This window comes from Diabrotica undecimpunctata, chromosome 9, assembly GCF_040954645.1.
Source record: "Diabrotica undecimpunctata isolate CICGRU chromosome 9, icDiaUnde3, whole genome shotgun sequence".
Classification (NCBI taxonomy): Eukaryota; Metazoa; Arthropoda; class Insecta; order Coleoptera; family Chrysomelidae; genus Diabrotica; species Diabrotica undecimpunctata.
Genome location: NC_092811.1, coordinates 91,958,642 through 91,984,165, shown reverse-complemented (window position 1 = coordinate 91,984,165; position 25,524 = coordinate 91,958,642). Strand labels below are relative to the sequence as shown.

The window sequence follows — 25,524 nt, the reverse complement described above, 5'->3', positions numbered from 1 at the left end:
CAGTGACATGACAACCACACATGACAATAGATTTAGGTCATGGACTACATGTGAACTGAATTAAGGTTAAGTTATACAATTCTTATAAAGCTTAATAAATTAATAAAACCTATCGTAAGTAGCTTTATGTTATGTCCAACAGTCCTAAAGAGGAATACATATATCTAGGATCTACTTTCTGATGAGCGTATGTGAGCACTGACTGACTAGCTGACTAACCAAACTAATTTTAATGAAATTAATAGTGTATATTACCTATATTGTATCTGAAAATTGTACTTTTCTTGCAATCGGCATATGGTGTAAACTTATATTGCTTAGAAACCATCATGTATGTGCCATTTCATGATAATACTTTTTGATTTTTCTGCGTCCTTTTTGTTCCCATCTTACAATGATTTCCTTTCTAAATATAAGAGAACACCATGCCACTTTTACAAAATGATAGGGTAGTGATGTTCCCTAAATCTAACACATTTAAAGATATATTAGAAAAAGTTAGGTTAGGTTTACTGATATCGATTAAATTGGGTGACAAACTGTAAAGGTTTTGTCGTATACACCTAAAAAGAATATATTAAACCGACAAAATGGAAGAACTTTATAAAAGAAGCGCCAAAGGAATTGAACTTTTTCGATAAAACATTGAAATATATATATATATATATATATATATATATATATATATATATATATATATATATATATATATATATATATATTAAAGTAATTCATAAAACTATTTAGTTACAATCCCTTCCTCTAAAACTTTTAAGTAATACCGTACTAATGCGTTCAGTATATTTAAAACAATATTTAACAACAACAATTTACTCATTAGTTTTAAAAATAATTCAAGAGTTTGACATCTTTAATACAAAATGTACGGTATATTATATCATTATTGGATGAATTTGATTCCTTGAGTTAGACTTTTATTCCGACAATACATCTCATCACAATTAATTTCATTTCAATTCAAGCTGCTACAAGTCTTCTTGATGAGAGGCGAAACGTGTAGGAGAATGGTGAAGTTTGAACTGAAAGCAAATGCAATCGTCTACTTTCATTGCAACGTCTTTTCTCTACGTAAAGAGTGCAAAAAATGGTGTTTTGCAAGGGTAAACTGTAGATGTATTATAGGAATAAAAGCTTATTCCCAACATCGTCCACTAGCTACCAGTAAGCTTGGATTCGTAATGCATCTAATTATCCATCGAAGAGAAGTCTTCTGAGTTCTTGTTGATATATACATATAAATATAAACGTTTAAGATCACTAAAATGGACTATATCAAAGATGAGGTAGTAACTAAATAGTTTAATGGCAAGTTTGCACAGCATTTAATTTATAACGGTAAACTGAATAAATCTAAATTAATTAAATAAAAAATAAAAAAAATATTTGGTAAAATTTAAAAAATATATAAAATAAAAAATATAAAATAATAATTAAAATTGCGAAAATAAAAAAATTTAGTCTTAAAAGAGGAATGTTGATTTTTTTTAATTGCTGTTGGAGAGTAGTAAACTGACTCAAGAATACTCTAATATGAAATGTACAGTGTACATGTCATAATATTTAAGATCTCTATTCATAATAGTACAGATCAAGTGTTATTTGTTGCTTGGAAATAAAACTTATGTGTCCCTTTATAATAAAAATGATAGAAGACGTTAAAACTTTTGAAACAATATTTGGAGGACAAGAGGCATGCTTTCACCACTACCATTCCTGTGGTGAGTGTGGCTAATCTAGCAGTTAACAATCCACTGAGGCTTATCGTGAGAAACTCCATGCTATTTAATCAGACAGCGCCTGGAATCACTGGGCTTTGCTAATAAAAGGTGTAAGCTGTCGAATAATTAAAACTACCAACAAGCAAACTTGGACAACTTGAATAGGGTGAGATTTGAAAGGATTGAAGAGTACAAATATCGCGAAAAGCATAGCGATGGAGGTAACAGGGCCTTCAAAGAGGTGAAAATGAGGCTGTTACCAGTAAAATTAAATAACTGGTTTTAGAATTCAACCGATGTCAAAACAACTTGTTAGTCTCCTTTTTACAGAGTCAATTTACCACTTCCATTGTTTATAAAAAATATGTACCCAAACGAAATCTCTCAAAATTTAAATATCAATCACAGTATCTGCTCCCTTGTCGCTTCCCTTTCCCTCAAACTCCTTATATTTATTTTTACCCAACTCTACGGTTTTTAAAAATTCGCTTTTACCAAACAGAAATCTTTTGACGTTCTCCTCCATTTCCGCATATCGCGCCTTATCGATAGATTCCGAAGAATGAGCTTTGGCATTTTCCGATCTGGAATTTTCTGAGCTACTGATGTCGTTATCGATATTACTCCTGATCCAGTCTTCTACTCGCTGTTGGTTTGGCGTCGAGTTCTCGCTGACCATCGAGTTCGTTTCTAAGCTGTCTGGTGTTGGAGCTGATTCCTTTGGCAACAGTTTTTGAGAAGTTCTAAACAGAAAGTCTATTATAAGTACACCATTTTACCATTTTATGAACTAGTGCCTAGAAAGAACTCGCGACACTTAAATTTTTTTAAATTATCTACAGAATTGTCAATTACCTACGAGGCGTACACTAAAAGTTTTGCACAGAGCCCATCTGGCGGAAATTACTCGATTTGGTGAATGTGATTTTCGTAAATTTTGAAATTTCTTATGGCAAAATACTTCAATAGATTGAAAATCTATCACGTGGTTCAGCAGCAACAAATTTTCAAAACAATCAATATCGTGAAAAAATGGAAATCTCTCGTGAAAATTTATTTTGATGTAATGATGATGTAATGATTGTGTAATGATTTTATAATATTTTAAAGTTGGCCTAACTAAATCACGAAATCATCTTGGTTTTTGTGATAAAGCACAGCGCCCATCAACTGCTCACAGTTGGTTTGAAGAATTAAAGTTTCTTGTTACGCAAAATATTGATGCTTGATTGAAGCGGATCAACACGTTATCTGCTTCCTTTTTCTTATTAAACACCCCACAAAGGGTACCCTCCGTTAAGATTTTTTTACCATTTTTTTTACGTTTTATGTAATTAAAAAATAAGACTCAACGCAATTTTAGACAGCCAAAACACCTTTAAACCCACCAAAAGCCATGTTTTTCGCGGTTTTTACAGCTTTTAGCGGAGTTAAACGCATTTTTTTACATCAACACAACCTGAATAAATTTTTTCATATTTTTACTTTTTATGTGATTAAAAAATAAGACTCAGCGCAATTTGTCTATTTTTATATGTTTTTAAATAATCATAATTTTTTTGGCGATGGCTGTAAGTCCAACTCTTTTTTTATTTTGTGTGTTTGATCAAAAACTACATCTCTGATTTTTTTGTATGGTCCGCCATCTCCAAAAACCCGAAAAATTGTTTTTAGGAGTTTTGGGGGAATTTTCTCCATTTTAGAGACTTCAAAATACATTAAATCCTATAAAAAAAACTGTTTTTCAGATTTTTGAAGATGGCGCACTATACGAAAAAATCTGAAAAAAAAATCAGATATAGTTTTTGATCAAATACACAAAATTAAAAAAATTGGACCCGCAGCCACCTCTAAAAGTTATACGCTTTTTTAAAAATATAATCAATATAAATGTATAGGATACGTCACTACAGAATTCAGTATAAAAAACATTAATGTGTATAATACAATATTCACAGTGTAACAAAATTGACAAAACATAAAATATATAAAATAACATTTTTACGAGTAAAATATGAAGCTACTGCAGTTTGTCAGTTTAAAGAGTAAATCTTTAACATTTTTTTTTTAAATTCAGAGGAAAGTGGTATTTCTTTCACAGTTTTTGACACATGATTGTATAAGGTCAGTCTCATATATCTGAAGCAATTCTGAAATTTGGATGTTCTGTGTTTAGGAACTCGTAAAGATTCAGCACTTCTTGTATTGTAATAGTCATTGTCTGAATTTACTGGAAATGTATTGATTTCCTCTTTTACATAAAGTAAACATTTATAGATATATAGGCAGTAGAAAGTTAAAATTTGATGTTTAATAAAAATTGGTTTACAAGATTGTTGATAATACTAATTGGGTAATAATCCAAATTTTTGGGTAATGAACACTTTGTTATTATCTACTGAGTTCCCCCACAAAAATACATTATAGCACATGTGGCACAAGCAAGGCTATAATAAACGTTCATTAATGCCGAGATGGGCAGTGTGTTTTTAATTCTAGGTATAGAATAAAAAGCTGTATTCAATTTCATGTTCACTGATTCACTTGCTCTGACCAATTGAGATTACAATCAATGAACACACCCAAAAACTGTAGATTGAGTGGAAGATAACATATATTGTTTCTATCATGGATAGTTAAGATATAGTCATAGGTAGATGAGTTGTATGAATGAAAATAAATAATTTCCATCTTGTCAATGTTTAATATTGGTCTGTTGGTATTACAAAAGCGTGTAAAGCAATCAACAACAGTCTTCATTGTCATTTTTAATTCCTCGAGTGTACGTGCAGAGACTATTAACGAGGTATCATCGGCAAATATTGATATTATAAGTGCCCTTATGTGACCTGATAGGTCGTTAATAAAAATTAGGAATAATAATGGTCCCAGCACGGATCCCTGTGGTACTTCTTTATGTGTAGTGTATGTTTCTGAGCTTAATTCTTTCATTTTAGCAACACTCTTCCTGTCACTTAAAAATGTATTACCCATTCTAGTAATATCCCTCTAAAACCAACGTTATATAATTTATTGCGAATAAATGTTATGTCTAAGCAGTCAAAGCTCGTGATAGATCAAAAAATAGTCCTGCCACGTGGTTTTACTATATAATTCATCATAAATACGTTCAAAAAAGCTGCATGCAGCCGTGAGTGTTGACTTTTTTTGATCTAAAACCGTGTCGGTTTGTAGTTAATAAATTGTATTCTTCTATAAAATTTAACATTCTGTTGTATACAACCTTCTCTCTTACTTTGGAAATTATGCTAAGGACAGATACTGGTCTATAATTTGAAATATCATGGGGGTCATTATTTTTGAAGATTGGAATAACTTTTGCCATTTTAAATATGGATGGAAATTGGCTGGTTGTTATTAAGAGATTAACTAAATGGGTTAAAGGAATCGATATGATCACTTATCAGTTTTATTATTTTTACAGATATGTTATCAATACCAGTACTAGCCTTATTTTTTAGTTGATCGATTGTATTTTTTATTTCAATTGGAGTTACGGGTAAAAAGAAAAATGTTTTGTTACACATTTTTGAGGTAGTGCCGATACACTCGCTACTCTAAATTGTAAAAATGGATTCCAAAGAAGAGAAGAGATTACTGCATTTGTTTGAGACTGTAGAAATATGAAGCGGATCATCGTCTATTTCGAAGTTTCATGTCAGCGGACTCAGAGTATGCACTAGACAGTGTACATTCGGAGTCATGAAATTAGTGAAAATGCAGTTTTGAGAAATGAAGAGTTAAATAATGAGCAAGAACCAGCACCTGAGAATGTTCCCATATCTGAAGATTGGCAAATACCTGATCAGCAAAGGATTAAAAATATAAATTATAAAACGAATTCCGAAGATCGGGGTGTAAACCCCGATCTAATAGATACAATGCAAGATGCCAGCCCTTTTGATTTCTTTTGTTTGTTTTTTGATGAAGAAGAGGTATCCCTGTAAGTAAATCAAAGAAACAATTATGCTCAATAATGTTTGGAGGACCCAATATAAAGAGAAGTGCAAGAATTAAAAGCTGGGTACTGACAAATCGACAAGAAATGCATACCTTTTTAGGCATACTTATGTGGATGGGTTTAGTAGATATGCCCTCTCTGGCTCATTATTGGAAAAACACCCAGTTATATAATAGCAAACTGACAGACTACATGGCCAGAAACCGATTTGAGTTGATTTTGAGGCACTATTACAACATTTATATATTTATTTTCAGCATGTTTCATATTTCGGATAACTCAACATAGGTTCCCAGAGATCGGCTTCACAAGGTTCAACCCCTTATTGACCTACTAGTGGACAAGTTTAATCACTGTGTAATTCTCGAAATGTCACTGTGTCTAGATGAGCTGATGGTACCATTTCAAGGTAGGCTAAGTTTTAGACAGTACCTGCAAAACAAAAGGCATCGGTATGGGGTAAAAATTTTTAAGTTGTGCACCGACCCTTTTTACACTATGCAATATAAAGTTTATGCTGGAAAGGAAGCTCAGCCTGGTATATCTGTATCCTCGAAAGTGGTTATGGAATTAATGGAGCCCTATTTAGATTTTGGTAGAACACTATATGCGGACAACTTATATATCCGCAGCAGGTCTCCAAGGTGAAGAACCTTAGTCGATAGAATAATGTAGGTAAGGGAAGTCGGCAAATTGGATCCGTAACTTTGGGATAAGGATTGGCTCTGAGGATCGGGGTATGTCGGACTTGGCGAGAAAGCGGGTCACGGCTGACGTGCCGGGCCTCAGCGATGTGAAGTGAGCCTAATTCTTATGAGTTGGGTTTCATGGATCCGAGTTCGATCGAGTGCCTTGGCCTCCGCGGAACCGTCTTGCTGCGAGGCTCTGAGTTACTTTCAGGTGCTTGGATGTTCTCTTCGGCCGCCTTTCAACGGTCAGCTGAGAACTGGCATAGTGTCACTTTAGCACAAAAATTACTGAATAGGCAAATCTTTTTATTAGGGACACTTCGAGCCAACAGGAAACGCAATCCAATTCATGTTACTAAAATAAAACTAAAAAAAGGTAATATTGTTGCAAGGCACAATGATAATGGTGTAATGATTTTAAAGCGGAAGGATCGGCGAGATGTGCTTTCTATAAGTTCGAAGCATATGACTTCTATGGTAAATGTGATACAAAGAAGAGAAGATAAACTTAAACCGCAGGTTGTAGTAGAATATAATACTGGAAAAGCCTTCATAGATGTATCGGATCAAATGAATTCATTTTCAAGGATGTCATTGAAATGGTACCGAAAATTTGCTGTTGATATTTTACTAAATGTTGCCGTTGTAAATGCCTTGTCACTTTATTCTAAAGTGACAAATAAATCAATAAAAATAACACAATTTAGAGAGGAAATTATCAAAGATGTGCTTATTAAACGCGATTATGTAATGCCTGCCAATAATTTACACAATTTAGTAAAATGTCTAAAAAGAAACCGCTGCAGCCAATGCTATAAGGATACTGTTACCAAGCATGGAAGACAAACAGCTCAAAAGGAGACTCCACGTTTGTGGACAAAGCGTTTTGCTTGCGCGAAATATTTGTGTTCTGACTGCTTTTTTAGGGTGCATGCTGCCAAACTACAGTAATTTTTCTTTATTAGTATTTATGTTAAGTTGTCGACTATTTTTTATACCGTTTTTTAGAGTTACGCTACTTGTTAAATAAATATTTAAGCTAAAAAAGCGTTTTTGACTCACTAAAACTGCGCTGAGCCTTATTTTTAATCACATAGAACGTAAAAAAAATGCAAAAAAAATAGAATTCTGGGAGTGAGGGCAGTTTGCCTATCTTAACGGGAGTACCCTTTATAATTTGAATTATTGTTTTTGGAGATAACTTGTCAATTGATCTCTTCAGTAAATTTCAACATAATATGTACAATACAATCATTCAAGTTAGATTTATGTAATTTAGTTTAGACAGTATTTGATAAAATGGTTTCACTTTTCATTTTGAATTTCAATTGTTGTAGAGCGCCGAAAGCACTCAGCTAGGAAATAAGTGCTTTAGTCACTTTTAAAGTACTTTTCTTTTCAATTGATTCATAATTATATAAGTTTTATATAGGACTTCCCGTAGCTTATTAATGAGTACTGTGTCATATGCTTTCGGTAAATGCACCATTAGTAAATGTTATTCTTGTGCTGTTTTTTTTTATTATTTGGGCTATACTAAAAATGTTGTTTCCAGCTCTAAACCCACTTTGCTCCTCAGATTCATACGGATTATATTGTTCACATATGAGACCTTTTAACACTCGTCCATATAGTCAAATTAGCGTGGTGATTATTCTTCTGTAATTATTAGTGTATCGATGTTATCCATCCTTCTATGCTCACTAAATTTTAGTGCATCCTTCTATGCACTAATAAAGTGCCTGAGCTAAATACACTTTTAGACATCCAGCAAGGGATTTTATATTAATCTGAACTTCTATCAACCTAATTATCATTGTTGATTGCCTTTAATCAACAAACAACGTACAAATTAGTTGAAAATAAGTTACACATATGATCGAGCTTATTTATGTATCCACTTACCGTGTAAAAAGAACGGGTGCTATGTTATTGTGAGCGTTATCTAGAAGGATATTCCTGCTGCCAACTTGGGTTCTTAAGGATGCGTATTGGGGGCCTCTCGGCGAAGACAACTTGGTACTTCCAGCATCTTCATTATTCTCGGACTCGCCTTTCTCTGAGGTCGATTCTATTTCATAACTAGTTTTGAGTTGATCACACAGGCTATAATGGAAACAAAAATATTTAAACCAATCAATAAAAAAATATAATTAGTTTTAATACGCTGTTCATGGCTTCATAGAGCTTTACAGCATTTGATGGTCTTTTATATTATAAATAGAATATAAGTATTGTTCTTGTGGCAGCTTAAAGAAATTACTATTTTAATGGGAATAAGCCAGAATTGAAGTTTAAAATAAGTTTATTTTTGACATTTCAATGTCTACTTTAGAAATCTTTCTCAAAGTACAAAACATTAGTAAAATAAACAAATTTTGTTTTTTGTTACCTACTTGGTGAAAAATTCTTCTAATAATTTATCTGTATCTGACTCATTCATATTGACAATTCAGACGTATATTATATATTTTAAAGTAAACGGCTTTAAAATGATATTGCCAATATTGTTGTATTGCGTTCCTGGAACGACTTTACTTGTAAGATAGTTCAATGACATGGAATCAACCTAAACATAAGTATATCAGTCAGAGAAAATCATAGCATGTGTAGGGAATGTTTCTGCATGAAAGATGATGACAGTTTGCTATATAAACGTATGCTCGCAAATGCTTCCTTTTCCGAGACACAGGATGTTGACATTTTTCTTACAAAATAACGATTTATTCATTGCCTGAAACTAGTTGAGATAAGCAGATGAAATTTGGTAAAAAAAGGAAGAAAGATTTTTGACAAAAATTCATTGACGAATTTAAAAATTATTTTTAACTTGAAAAATCAGAGGCGTACCATTTTTTCTTAAAAAAATTGAGACCATTACCCGTATGCGCGCCAATAATGAACATAAAATTCCTAATTGTATGTCAAAAAATTCGCAATAACCAACTCTTAAAACTCACCAAATTTTATTTGCATATCTCAACCAGTTTCAGGGCAATAAATAAATCATTAGAAAAACACCCCGTATCTCGAAAAAGGAAGCATTTGCGTGCATACCTTTATAAAGCAAACTGATAATATATTTTATGCAGAATCACTCCCTGAAATTAGTTGCACGTATTTACAAAAACTCTGTGTAATTTTACAAATATATATTATTCAAAAGGACTAAAAAACGACATTTTGAACCTCTTTAACTCAAATCTGCAAATCAAACAATTGATTTCTGGCGCAATGATAACTTTTGATCAGCATGACTAAAGCTACATATCTGCAAAGTTTCAGTCAATTTAACTGAAACCACTTTTATATAAGAAAAGTGCGGAGTCCTTAACAACAAAATTCAAACAAATACCTTCATCTATCTTTCTCTTGGTGACTGATTAATTGTAGTAAATATTTACTTAAATTGTTTTTTGTTCTGAAAGCTGGTGTTATTCTTTCCTTTTGACGTGACAACGTCTTAAATTAGGTTGTGGCTCGGAGTCATTCATGAAAAAGTGTAACGCCCGCTCACGTCTGTTACAGTGAGTCACCGAACGAGAGAGAGAGGCCCGCCGGACCGGCGAATGCCTTTCGTCTCTCTCCCACTCAAACATGATCGGTCCGCTGCGCGCGCAGCACGATACACAGACTAAACGGTATGCCGATTATCGTCGCTAAATTTGGTTCGGCCGCGCATATACGTCACGCGGGAACCTAAAATTTATTTGCTCCTTGTTTGTTGTTTGGAGTTTCGATACATTAAATTCGTGTGGCGTTGACAGTGATTAAATTGAAGTTTTAAAATATTAAGCTGTAAACGATTAAAGTAATTCTGGATTATTTTAGTTACAAATTGTTGTTTATTGTTGTAATATTGCTTAATAAATTTAAAAAGTTTCTTTTTATAATATTCAGAATTTTATATTTTTTTGAGTAAAAAACATATGAACAAAGATTCCAATATTTCAAAATTTTCATATGAAGTGTAATTATTTTACGAATATCCAAATTTCTTGTTTATGTTGATTTATCAATGTTATAAAAAAACAAACTGATAAATATTTGGTAAATTAAAATTATTTTATGTGGTACAATTTTCATTGGGACAGTTAAGCCCATGGCATTTATTTGATAAATCTTCATATTATTTCTTTTGATAATAAAAGATATTGGTATTTGTTTATTTATGTTATTTCTATTTATTTCCTTTTCCTATTTTATCCCGATAACGAACAACTAAGAGATACTGAAAGCCACGAGAAAAGATAAGTATAACCTAAGCTGATTTATTTTTTTTTGTATAATAAAATGGCACCCTGAGATTATTTTTTTTTATGTATGATTTGCGACACCTAGATAATTAATTAAAGTAATTTAATAAATAAAAAGTTAATATAAAAGTAAGCAGATCTTAGTAATATATATATATATATATATATATATATATATATATATATATATATATATATATATATATATATGTATATATATATATATATATATATATATATATATATATATATATATATATATAGAACAGACAACAATGCTAGCGAACATCGAACACAAAACCAAGCGAATAATCAGGGAAGCCATAAAAATAGAAAAATATCCAAATAACCTAAACACTCGAGATGATGCCCAAAGACTTCCAACAACTTGGAAACCAGCTCTGCAAAGAACCGTCCAAAAAAATTCAACTTCAGTTAACGCACAGAAAAAACAAACAGCGAAACCGCCAGACAAGGCCCCGCCCACTCGCACACAGGTAGGACCAATCACAAGAGCCCGCGCGCCGCCGAGAGAGTACTTAAACGAGCGCCGAAATGCCCAGTCGACCAGTACTAATCGAGTAACGACGAGAAGTAGTTATATATATATATATAGCGGTTAATCTGAGCTCCGTTCTAAAACGGTATCATACTAACTCCAGTAGAATATACACCGTGTATAGTATTATCTAAGCAGCGCTTTATTTAGACTCCGACCAACATGTAGGATTAAGTGGACTCCACAACAGGATAAATCATTTGTGGGATCCGTATTTACCATTTTGCGTACACTTCTAATCTCCTGAGATGTTGCCAATAATTGTATTAGTAGTAGATTTTCAAATTTTACAGCTGGTACATTTTGGAACTTGAAATTTATTTAAATATCCATCAATTTAGTCATGGAGGAATTTCAGGATTATTTGGCTAATGTAGTTAAATATAAATTGTTAACCGACACATAACTTTATTTTACTTTTTAGTTTTAATAAACAAGGCGGTAATTTATATTACTTGTTTTATATATTTTTAAACATAAGAAAGTGTCTATTATAAACGTGGAAAAGTTAAGTTTCCATTTTTATTAATTAGTATTTTTTATTAAAAGGCATTGTCACTAAAACATTTAGTTCATAAATGTACGTACATCGGATAGAGTAATCGTGTAACAGTTTATGAAAGTAGAAGCCCCTTCGGTAGGATTATAATGCTTGTTACCCTATTAATATAATTAAAGAAAACTCAAACAACAGGGAGATCTTTGTAATTTTTGGATTACTGCAGTTTATGACATGCAATGTTTGTTTTATAACGTAGTTGAATTTAAACTACAATAATTTATTAATCAATCTTTAATAACATACTTTTTTACTGCCTAATTTCAATAGATATGTCGATTTTTAATTAAAATATTTAATGTATTAAAGTCGCGTAGAGATTTTCACTAAACATTTAATTTTAAAGCTATTATTATAATAGTCCAAAAAAAAAGTATAAAAGTCTAGGGAATTCAATATCCCACTATGGATTTGTTTTATAGATTATCGTAAAGCGTTCGACAGAGTCAAATGGATACACTTATGACTGATACTAAAAGAATTAGGTGTACAACAACACCTAATTTTGCTTATAACTGAACTGTAGGAACACACTACTGGACCATTTAAACTAACATTAAAAGAAGATTGAAAATCAAAACGAAATATAAGTATCTGGGAAAAATTTCTCAAACGATATTAATATTAAAAGGGATTTTAAAGAGCATCTGACAAAGCATGCTAAACCTTAAGGCGACTAAACCACACAAAATGGTTATTTGAGAAAAATTATAGCTCGTTCCAGAAAGAATTGTAAATATAATAACATTAATGTAGATTAAGAAGAAACGCTGAAGAAAAAAACAGTAGCGGTTAGCCTAAATAAAGAAAGGCAAAAAGAAAATGTAATTTGATGTTTTGAAAAAATCTGATCCGAAAACTGTATGAAAAACATCTCATAGTATAGACATAGAGCGCGGCGGTGCCTCTACCGTCTGGCGGCCTATATCGGAAACTTTTACTACCATTTGACTATTTGTGTACAATTTTGTGTATGGTTAAGTGGCACACCACAAAAAGTGTTTTTATTTTCTCTTTTGTTCAACAATTAAAATATATTGCTATACTTCTAGATGTTCCAATACAATAAAGGATAATAAACATAAAGCACAGGGTAAAAATTTTTATTATTTTCTCTGCACTAGTTATTATAAACACATAAGCTATACTACAATTAAAAACTATGACCACTATGAAAAAAATACGGTAGACTATGACTACATTTGTGCTTTAGCACTATAGTAAGAACAAGATAAAATTTTTAATTCCTACATAATTATATTAACGAGAAGTTAATAAAACTTTTGTTCGTTATCAGTAAGAGAAAGCGCATTTCAGAATATATTATGAAAAATGTTGTTGATATTACAATATCAGATGATAGGAATACAAAAATAAAAAACAACTTACCTTTTCAAAACAACAATCAATCACTTCATTTTATCACGAAAAATTTAAAAATTGCAATGTAATTGAACCCATTTTGCGAGCTATAGTTACATTGATACTTATGTAGCAATTAGCTGTAAAGTCATTAGTCTTTCGCGTCGTATCATATTTTCCTAATATTTTTTGTAGGCAAGCGGTTTAGTTTGTGTAATATAATATCCCCAATTCGTCTCATAATATTTAGTTTTCAAAACAGCTGTTAATAATTCGTTCACATTTTTTAAAGCTCTTTGCAGTACATTTGAAAATAAGTCGACAGTAAGATACTTTATTAATTAGTTTATTAGGTAAGCCTAGTTCTACCATGGTATTTCATAGTTTTATTCTTATGATTATATCAGGGTTTGTTTAAAATCTATAAATAACTAGTTTAATGTTTTTTTTGTATTCCCAACATTTCTAATTAACTGCCTAATAGTCAATAATTGATTATTCACTCAATCGTTCCAGGTGTATTAGAAAAAATATTGTATATCCTAATAATTAATAGATATATAGCTTATATATAGCTCATATCGCTATAGTTTGTGTAGTACATTTTATTATCCCTTTTGTGTATGGTATGCTTTTCAGCAAGTTGGTACTTGCTCTTACTTCTAAATTGACAGATCAGCTGTTTAACTGCCTGTGCTTAACTTTCTTCTTCATTTTGCAAATATATATAAAATTTATAAAACTCTGACATACCATTAATTAAAATATTGGATACCCTATACTATTCAATCAACGGAAATACTAAGATCACACGGGGAGAATCTGTCTCTATCTAATTAGCCTTTTTCGGTCCATCTTTGGACATAGGCCTTCCCAATCCTTTTCCATTCTTCTCTGTCTGTCGGTATAGTTATCCACCTAGAGCCCACGTGCTTCTTGATATCATCTGCCCATCTCATTTGGGACCTTCCTCCGCTTCGTTTATATTCCCACGGTCTCCAACTTATAAGAATTTTGTTTCATTGGTCTTCTTTTTGTCTTATATTGTGCCCGGCAAATCTCCATTTCAATTTTGCAACTTCTTGTCTAACATCCCTCACTTTTGTTTTCTCTCTTATCCACTTGTTTCTCTTTTTATCCATTAGTCTTATGTGCAACATTTGTCTTTCCATTGCTCTTTGGGTTTTTATGGTTATGTCCATGTTTGCTTTTGTAAATGTCCACATTTGAGAACCATAATTTAGAACAGGGAGTACGCATTGATTGTATACTTTAGTCTTAAGATGCTGTGGATATCTTTTGTTTTTAAGAATGTAGCTTAGTTTGCCAAATGCCGCCCATGCCAGTCTAACTCGTCTTTTTATCTCTGCTGTTTGGTTTTCTTTGTTACGTTTTATAGTTTGACCCAGATATATATAATCCTGAACTTGTTCTACTTCATCTTGTCCGAACCTCATTGTGATGTTTTCATCTGTATTTGTTATAATTTTGGTCTTGCTGTAATTCATAATAAGGCCTATCTTTCCAGCTTCTACGTCCAGTTCTTTCATCATTTCAAATAATTCTTCTCATTTATCTGTTATCAATGCGATGTCATCAGCGTATATTAGATGGTTCAAGTGTTGTCCACAAATTTTTATACCTTTTTCTTCCCATTCTAATCTTTTAAAAATATCTTCCACAACCTGATTGAAAAGTTTCGGTGATATTGTGTCACCCTGTCTCACGCCTCTATTTATTTGTATTGATTTTGTTTATTCATATACTTTAATTGTTGTTTTGGCTTCCTTATATATATTGGCTATTAGTTCCGTATATCTGTGGTAAATTCTGCTGTTAATCAAAGAACTTTTCACTGCCCAATGTTCGACACTGTCGAAAGCCTTTTCGAAATGTATGAACGCTATATATAGAGGAATATGGTATTCATTTGCTCGTTCTATAAGTATTTTCATACTTAGTAAATGGTCGCTTTTGCTGAATCCCTTTCTAAAACCAGCTTGTTGGGTTTCCATCGAATTTTGTCGTCAATCTATTGGTTAAAATTTTTGTTGGGAGTTTATACATTACATTGAGGAGTGTTATGGGACGGTAGTTTTTTATATCTGCTTTATCCCGTTTCTTGTGTAGGATAATGGTTACGGATTCCTTCCAGTTGATTGGGATTCTTTTTTCTTTTAATATCTTGTTAAAAAGGGAATGTAGGAAAGGGATTTGTTGTTTTTCATTTCTTTCAATGCCTTCTTTATTTCTGATTTGCTTATTTCTGGCTGTAGCTCTGAGTTGACATTTTTTACTTTAGCTTTAAGTTGGTTTTTAATTGTTTCTGGTGGTTCCTTTTTTGTTTTATATAGTTCTGAGTAGAAATGGTGGATAATATTTATAATGTCATCTTTAATGTTTGTTTCTAGTCCGTTTTCATCGTTTATTTTGTTTATTTCACACTTACCTAATTTCGGTCTTAAGCATTTCATATTTTTGTTGTTTTGTATTACTTTTTCTATTTTTATTTCTTGTTCTTTTCTCTTATTTTCTCTTATCATTCTGCTTATTGTTTTATTGATTTCTACATATTCTATAGCTTCCTTCTTTTATCCATAAGCTTCTTTGTTTCTGTTGATATATAGTTGTTCTTTTTTAGATCCTTTTTTGCTATTTCTTTTCCTGATGTAATCATCGTTGCTGTAAGTATGTTGTCTATTTCATCTATATCTTTGTCATCACTGTCTAATTTTTAAGCAAGTTGTTCTTTTAATAGGTCTTTGTATATCTCTTTATATTGCCCTAGTTTGTTTCTATCTACTAGATCCCAGGTTTTAATTATTTTTCTTTTCATTTCGTAGTTACCGTCAACACTAATTTTTGCTCTGACCATCCAGTGATCGCTACCTATTGTGAATCTGTTAAGAACTGTTACAACTTTAATGATATATCGTTCCGTGGACAGTATGTAGTCGATCTCATTTTTTGTGGATCCATTAGGGCTGATCCATGTCCACTTTCGTTGGGGCTTCTTTTTGTAAAAGGAGTTCATTGCGTATAGATGCTTTTCTTCTAGGTAGTTCATCAAAGTAGCACCTCTATCATTTCTCTGACCATACTTGAAATCTCCTGTTTTAGTTTCTTCCTTGTTTAGTTTTCTACCCAGTTTGGCATTGAAATCTCGAATTAGTAGTATAAGACGATTTTTATGTTCTTCCATAGCCTTTGATATATCTTCATAAAATAGTTCGATATCTTCGTCATCATAAGCTGTCATGGGGGCATATACCTGGATAATTTTAATTGATGTTCTTCTTATTTTAAGTATGACATAGGCTGTATTCGGGTTTCTTCTTTTCGTCGAGTTTCTGATAGGCCTATGATATCTCATTTTATGTTTGTTAATTCTTCTTCCAATTCATTTACTTTTTCATCCGTAGACATTGATCTAATATTGTATGTCCCTATTGACAGGTTGACGGATTTTTTTGATTTATGTTGTGTTCGTCTTAGTGAGTTTTTGTTTTTATCTATCAAAAGCGAATTATTGCGTCTCCCAGATACCGCGAGGCAGACCTTTGAGGTGTGGGATAATATTATGGGTTATTTCTGGTTTCGTCATAATTTACACTGAAATTACTAACAAGAGAGTGCTCTTACTTATACATGTTCAAATTGATATATAGTACCAACAGATGCTAGTTATATACCATCAGTACTAATAAAATGAAAACTATCAAATTAATGTCAATTTCATTGAATAATCAAAACAATCGAAAATATATACCAAAACAACACAATAAAAGTAAAAGTAGAAGAAGAACTAACCGACCCTATTGAAGCTGGTAATGGGATAAGACAGGGAGATTTCCTGAGTCCTTTATTGTTCAACCGGATTATGGATGAAATAATAAAAAAGTAAGAAATAAAAGAGGATACCAAATGGGAGAAAAACAAATTAAAATAATCTGCTATGCAGACGACGCAATACTATTCCTTCAAAGTGAAGATGATTTACAACGTATGCTACACCGATTTCATATAACCGCCAGAAAATTTAACATGTTAATTTCTTCAAAAGATACAAAATGCATGGTTTCAACAGCAAGTTTACTAATATGTTAATTGGAGCTGGAAGGTCAGATAATAGAACAAGTGATGGAGTTTAAATATCTAGGTATCACATTATCTAGCTACGGAAATCTCGAAACTTAAGTGGAAGATCCACTGAATAGAGCAAACAGAGCCGCAGGCTGCTTAAATGAAACAATATGAAGAAATAAAAATATCGGGAAAGAAACCAAAGGCAGAATTTACAAAACAGTTGTCAGACCAATAATGACATACGCAGCAGAAACAAGACCTGACACAGACAGGACAAAAAGGATGTTAGAAACAACAGAGATAAAAACACTTAGAAAAATTGATGGTAAGACACTATGGGACAGAGCTAGAAGTACAGATATACGATGTAGATACAAGGTGAAGAACATTAAGAACTGGTTAAGAAATAGAAGAGTAGAATGGAACGATCATATAAGCCGAATGACAACAAATGGAGTAGTAGACATGGCAAGAGACGGTTACCCAATAGGAAGACGATCAGCAAGAAGACCACGAAAACCATGGAACGGCAACTTACTGGAGACACATTGAAAAACAGACAGAGTAATGTCTATATAAAAAGAAGAAGAAGAAGAAGAAAAAGATACACAGGATTGACAGGATAAACAATAAAATAGCTGCAAGAAAGAGAAAATGAATCAGTCATATTAATGTAGAATAGCAGAGGACAGAGTATTTGTCATAGCCTTAGACAAGTGCCCAATTGAAAAAAGACCACAGGTCGTTCAAAGAAGACGGAACTCTAGAAAGAAAATAGAAGATTTAAAAAATAAATAAAAGCATAAACATGTCTTTTCCTACTCTTTTAATATTGAAAATATGCAAATAGAACCTTGAATTAAAATGTAACCTTTGATATCTGTGATAAACCCATCATCACCTGAACAATGGCGCCATGTATGAAGTTGAAATTTTTTACACCTATTTTAACTGTTTATTTTTTTATTATCTATATATGAGTTACGAACGATATCACAAACTTATTTATTTTCCACAAACAGGCTTTTTAATACCTTAAATTATTACTATACAAATCTGATTCGAAATATCGTCAAAAAGTAATACACGGCATGTAAAATTTAAATTTTCAATAAAAAGTAAAATATTAGGCATTACTTACGGGGTTCAAAGAACGAGCCTTTACGAAAATTTAAGTACTAAGAAGATCAGAACAATCGGGCATACCCAGGGTAATGATTAAATAATTAATCGGCTAATTCGTCAGTCACCCCTTTAATATGATTTTGTCAAATTGGTCCTTTTTAGGACCAACTATTCTAATAACATATGTATATAACTGTTAAGGGTATATCTAGAGATCAAGAAACTTTACTTTACTTAAACTTATCAGACATATGCGCTAAATACGAATCTGACTCATTTCTAGTGCAGGAAACACATATAGGGCCTAACGGAGGGTATTTGGTATAAAGCTTATCGCTGAAAACCACAATATAGATATAGACATGCTATCTCTGTCGGAAAAAAAGCAAAGAATAACTCAAAGTAAGAAAGGACAACACCAGTCAGCTTTCAGAGAACCTTTCAACGATGTTCAGCTTGGATCCACCATCTACATATTTAATGAAAAATAATACAACTACCTACATTGAGGATCTGAGCACTATTACGAAATCTGTAAACAAAAGTGGCTATAGATAGGGAAGATCATGTAGATTACAAATGCTAAATCTTACCCAACACATCAAAGACGGGTACGAAAAATATCGGGTATCAGGGGTGGTATTTTTCAATCTAAATGCCGCTTACAACACCTTAAATTACCAAATATTTCTCGAAAAACTATATGATATCCCCTTAGATAACAAACTCACTTATATTATTTGCGTATGCCTACACAAGAGAATATTTTTTGTATCACTCAATGTTAAGAATAGCAGATGAAAAACGGTCTTGCTTGGGGTAGCATAAAAGCACCTACACTGTATAACATTTACCCAAACGATCAACTCATACCGGTAGATAATAGGACTAATATTATAAAGACGATACACCTATTATTGCACAATAAAAATAAACTATGAATCAATTTTTAGCCAAAACCCCTGAAAAACTCATGTGCGCTCCTCAATTTCCCTAACATAGACGCTTTCACAAACTGAACATCCAATAATGTCATGAAATTGTTGAACTGTAGACTTCCTATAAATTTCTTGAAAATAGTTTGTATCCCACGGGATCAGTCACAGATCATTGTTTAAAACTAAAAGGTAAATTGAGGACCAGAAATAATATTCTTCGCAAGCTTGTCAGCTAAAAATGAGGCGTACGTCCTTCCGCCTTTAAAACATAGACGCTTGCACTATATGCTTCTGCTGCCGAATATACCTTGATAGACAAATTAACCATTCTTTTTTTTTTGTGCACACTACTACCCATTTAAACACAAAAATATCTATTGCAGCACTTAACCATATTTATTTTGAGATAACCTTCTATCGAGATATCATATGAGTATACAAATAAGACCAGAACTAAAATAATAAAAAAGCTTTATACAAGATATCGCAGAAGAGTAGATGAAATAAAAGTAGTTTTTATTAATCGGGTGCTTACATAAAACGTACAAAGACATACTCACGTAAACAAAATACATTACGAAATTTCTGTAATAAAAAAAAACATCGAATTCGGCATTGAACTAATAAAATTATATTAAATAAAAAAACAACATTTCTAAAAATGCAGAAAAAATAAAATTTTCTATGCAAGCGAACATTCCATTAAATAATAAGCCGAAATCCTTTTGTATCTATATACCTGTTTTTTAAAGAACCAGTTACCTTTTAGTACGTAGTTATACCAGGTAATAAGATATCCTCTGTTACACAGTGTAATGCATATGACATTACACTGTCTACAAATAGTAGATAAAAATAAGGAGCCCATATAAACCGTTCAGGGTATATGTTGAAAATATACGGTATAATCGCACAGTTGCCAAACTCTCAGAGCTTACTTAAACCGATAAATGTATGGTTCAAACATACAATGAAAAAGATCTGAACGACCCCTATAATATATACACGTGAACTAAACGATATACATTTATGATACAGGGGTATTTACGGGCTCCAAAAAATTTTTATAAATTATTAAACTCTACATGTTGATGAATCGACTGAACCAATATTACGGAATTGTCAAGTGAGCTCCGTATATCGGTATCCACTTGACCACGGAGCTCAATTGAACCTGAATTTTAACATGGGCGGAGTTCACTTAATGCCGTAGATATATATATATATATATATATATATATATATATATATATATACATATATATATATATATATATATATATATATTTATATATATATATATATATATATATATATATATATATGTATATATATATATATATATATATATATATTTATATATATATATATATATATATATATATATATATATATATTTATATATATATATATATATATATATATATATATATATATATGTATATATATATATATATATATATATATATATATATATATATATATATATATATATATATATATATATATATATATATATATATATACATCTAGCGGTTAATCTGAGCTCCGTTCTAAAACGGTATCATACTAACTCCAGTAGAATATACACCGTGTATAGTATTATCTAAGTAGCGCTTTATTTAGACTCCGACCAACATGTAGGATTAAGTGGACTCCACAACAGGATAAATCATTTGTGGGATCCGTATTTACCATTTTGCGTACACTTCTAATCTCCTGAGATGTTGCCAATAATTGTATTAGTAGTAGATTTTCAAATTTTACAGCTGGTACATTTTGGAACTTGAAATTTATTTAAATATCCATCAATTTAGTCATGGAGGGATTTCAGGATTATTTGGCTAATGTAGTTAAATATAAATTGTTAACCGACACATAACTTTATTTTACTTTTTAGTTTTAATAAACAAGGCGGTAATTTATATTACTTGTTTTATATATTTTTAAACATAAGAAAGTGTCTATTATAAACGTGGAAAAGTTAAGTTTCCATTTTTATTAATTAGTATTTTTTATTAAAAGGCATTGTCACTAAAACATTTAGTTCATAAATGTACGTACATCGGATAGAGTAATCGTGTAACAGTTTATGAAAGTAGAAGCCCCTTCGGTAGGATTATAATGCTTGTTGCCCTATTAATATAATTAAAGAAAACTCAAACAACAGGGAGATCTTTGTAATTTTTGGATTACTGTAGTTTATGACATGCAATGTTTGTTTTATAGCGTGGTTGAATTTAAACTACAATAATTTATAAATCAATCTTTAATAACATACTTTTTTACTGCCTAATTTCAATAGATATGTCGATTTTTAATTAAAATATTTAATGCATTAAAGTCGCGTAGAGATTTTCACTAAACATTTAATTTTAAAGCTATTATTATAATAGTCCAAAAAAAAGTATAAAAGTCTAGGGAATTCAATATCCCACTATGGATTTGTTTTATAGATTATCGTAAAGCGTTCGACAGAGTCAAATGGATACACTTATGACTGATACTAAAAGAATTAGGTGTACAACAACACCTAATTTTGCTTATAACTGAACTGTATGAACACACTACTGGACCATTGAAACTAACATTAAAAGAAGATTGAAAATCAAAACGAAATATAAGTATCTGGGAAAAATTTCTCAAACGATATTAATATTAAAAGGGACTTTAAAGAGCATCTGACAAAGCATGCTAAACCTTAAGGCGACTAAACCACACAAAATGGTTATTTGAGAAAAATTATAGCTCGTTCCAGAAAGAATTGTAAATATAATAACATTAATGTAGATTAAGAAGAAACGCTGAAGAAAAAAACAGTAGCGGTTAGCCTAAATAAATAAAGGCAAAAAGAAAATGTAATTTGATGTTTTGAAAAAATCTGATCCGAAAACTGTATGAAAAACATCTCATAGTATAGACGTAGAGCGCGGCGGTGCCTCTACCGTCTGGCGGCCTATATCGGAAACTTTTACTACCATTTGACTATTTGTGTACAATTTTGTGTATGGTTAAGTGGCACACCACAAAAAGTGTTTTTATTTTCTCTTTTGTTCAACAATTAAAATGTATTGCTATACTTCTAGATGTTCCAATACAATAAAGGATAATAAACATAAAGCACAGGGTAAAAATTTTTATTATTTTCTCTGCACTAGTTATTATAAACACATAAGCTATACTACAATTAAAAACTATGACCACTATGAAAAAAATACGGTAGACTATGACTACATTTGTGCTTTAGCACTATAGTAAGAACAAGATAAAATTCTTAATTCCTACATAATTATATTAACGAGAAGTTAATAAAACTTTTGTTCGTTATCAGTAAGAGAAAGCGCATTTCAGAATATATTATGAAAAATGTTGTTGATATTACAATATCAGATGATAGGAATACAAAAATAAAAAACAACTTACCTTTTCAAAACAACAATCAATCACTTCATTTTATCACGAAAAATTTAAAAATTGCAATGTAATTGAACCCATTTTGCGAGCTATAGTTACATTGATACTTATGTGGCAATTAGCTGTAAAGTCATTAGTCTTTCGCGTCGTATCATATTTTCCTAATATTTTTTGTAGGCAAGCGGTTTAGTTTGTGTAATATAATATCCCCAATTCGTCTCATAATATTTAGTTTTTAAAACAGCTGTTAATAATTCGTTCACATTTTTTAAAGCTCTTTGCAGTACATTTGAAAATAAGTCGACAGTAAGATACTTTATTAATTAGTTTCTTAGGTAAGCCTAGTTCTGCCATGGTATTTCATAGTTTTATTCTTATGATTATATCAGTGTTTGTTTAAAATCTATAAATAACTAGTTTAATGTTTTTTTTGTATTCCCAACATTTCTAATTAACTGCCTAATAGTCAATAATTGATTATTCACTCAATCGTTCCAGGTGTATTAGAAAAAATATTGTATATCCTAATAATTAATAGATATATAGCTTATATATAGCTCATATCGCTATAGTTTGTGTAGTACATTTTATTATCCCTTTTGTGTATGGTATGCTTTTCAGCAAGTTGGTACTTGCTCTTACTTCTAAATTGACAGATCAGCTGTTTAACTGCCTGTGCTTAACTTTCTTCTTCATTTTGCAAATATATATAAAATTTATAAAACTCTGACATACCATTAATTAAAATATTGGATACCCTATACTATTCAATCAACGGAAATACTAAGATCACACGGGGAGAATCTGTCTCTATCTAATTAGCCTTTTTCGGTCCATCTTTGGACATAGGCCTTCCCAATCCTTTTCCATTCTTCTCTGTCTGTCGGTATAGTTATCCACCTAGAGCCCACGTGCTTCTTGATATCATCTGCCCATCTCATTTGGGACCTTCCTCTGCTTCGTTTATATTCCCACGGTCTCCAACTTATAAGAATTTTGTTCCATTGCTCTTGTCTAACATCCCTCACTTTTGTTTTCTCTCTTATCCACTTGTTTCTCTTTTTATCCATTAGTCTTATGTGCAACATTTGTCTTTCCATTGCTCTTTGGGTTTTTATGGTTATGTCCATGTTTGCTTTTGCAAATGTCCACATTTGAGAACCATAATTTAGAACAGGGAGTACGCATTGATTGTATACTTTAGTCTTAAGATGCTATGGATATCTTTTGTTTTTAAGAATGTAGCTTAGTTTGCCAAATGCCGCCCATGCCAGTCTAACTCGTCTTTTTATCTCTGCTGTTTGGTTTTCTTTGTTACGTTTTATAGTTTGACCCAGATATATATAATCCTGAACTTGTTCTACTTCATCTTGTCCGAACCTCATTGTGATGTTTTCATCTGTATTTGTTATAATTTTGGTCTTGCTGTAATTCATAATAAGGCCTATCTTTCCAGCTTCTACGTCCAGTTCTTTCATCATTTCAAATAATTCTTCTCATTTATCTGTTATCAATGCGATGTCATCAGCGTATATTAGATGGTTCAAGTGTTGTCCACAAATTTTTATACCTTTTTCTTCCCATTCTAATCTTTTAAAAATATCTTCCACAGCCTGATTGAAAAGTTTCGGTGATATTATGTCACCCTGTCTCACGCCTCTATTTATTTGTATTGATTTTGTTTATTCATATACTTTAATTTTTGTTTTGGCTTCCTTATATATATTGGCTATTAGTTCCGTATATCTGTGGTAAATTCTGCTGTTAATCAAAGAACTTTTCACTGCCCAATGTTCGACACTGTCGAAAGCCTTTTCGAAATGTATGAACGCTATATATAGAGGAATATGGTATTCATTTGCTCGTTCTATAAGTATTTTCATACTTAGTAAATGGTCACTTTTGCTGAATCCCTTTCTAAAACCAGCTTGTTGGGTTTCCATCGAATTTTGTCGTCAATCTATTGGTTAAAATTTTTGTTGGGAGTTTATACATTACATTGAGGAGTGTTATGGGACGGTAGTTTTTTATATCTGCTTTATCCCCTTTCTTGTGTAGGATAATGGTTACGGATTCCTTCTAGTTGATTGGGATTCTTTTTTCTTTTAATATCTTGTTAAAAAGGGAATGTTGAGTGTTAATTACCACTTTTCCACCATATTTCAGCATATCTGCAGTTATTCCATCTTTTCCAGGCGATTTGTTGTTTTTCATTTCTTTCAATGCCTTCTTTATTTCTGATTTGCTTATTTCTGGCTGTAGCTCTGAGTTGACATTTTTTACTTTAGCTTTAAGTTGGTTTTTAATTGTTTCTGGTGGTTCCTTTTTTGTTTTATATAGTTCTGAGTAGAAATGGTGGATAATATTTATAATGTCATCTTTAATGTTTGTTTCTAGTCCGTTTTCATCTTTTATTTTGTTTATTTCACACTTACCTAATTTCGGTCTTAAGCATTTCATATTTTTGTTGTTTTGTATTACTTTTTCTATTTTTATTTCTTGTTCTTTTCTCTTATTTTCTCTTATCATTCTGCTTATTGTTTTATTGATTTCTACATATTCTATAGCTTTCTTCTTTTATCCATAAGCTTCTTTGTTTCTGTTGATATATAGTTGTTCTTTTTTAGATCCTTTTTTGCTATTTCTTTTCCTGATGTAATCATCGTTGCTGTAAGTATGTTGTCTATTTCATCTATATCTTTGTCATCACTGTCTAATTTTTAAGTAAGTTGTTCTTTTAATAGGTCTTTGTATATCTCTTTATATTGCCCTAGTTTGTTTCTATCTACTAGATCCCAGGTTTTAATTATTTTTC

The 25,524-nt window shown here is 31.4% G+C and overlaps 1 protein-coding gene across 1 annotated transcript in view; it reads right to left on the bottom strand.

Moving 5' to 3' along the window:
- Positions 1-258: 258 nt before the first annotated feature.
- Positions 259-25,524, bottom strand: part of LOC140450294 (uncharacterized) — an 87,391-nt gene continuing 62,125 nt past the window's right edge. Inside the window, exons 7-8 of the mRNA XM_072543836.1 lie at positions 8,316-8,516; positions 259-2,482 (exon numbers count right to left, since the gene is read on the bottom strand). Of these exons, the coding sequence (XP_072399937.1) occupies positions 2,131-2,482; positions 8,316-8,516 (553 nt within the window). The 3' untranslated portion in view covers positions 259-2,130. The remainder of the gene's footprint in view (positions 2,483-8,315; positions 8,517-25,524) is intronic.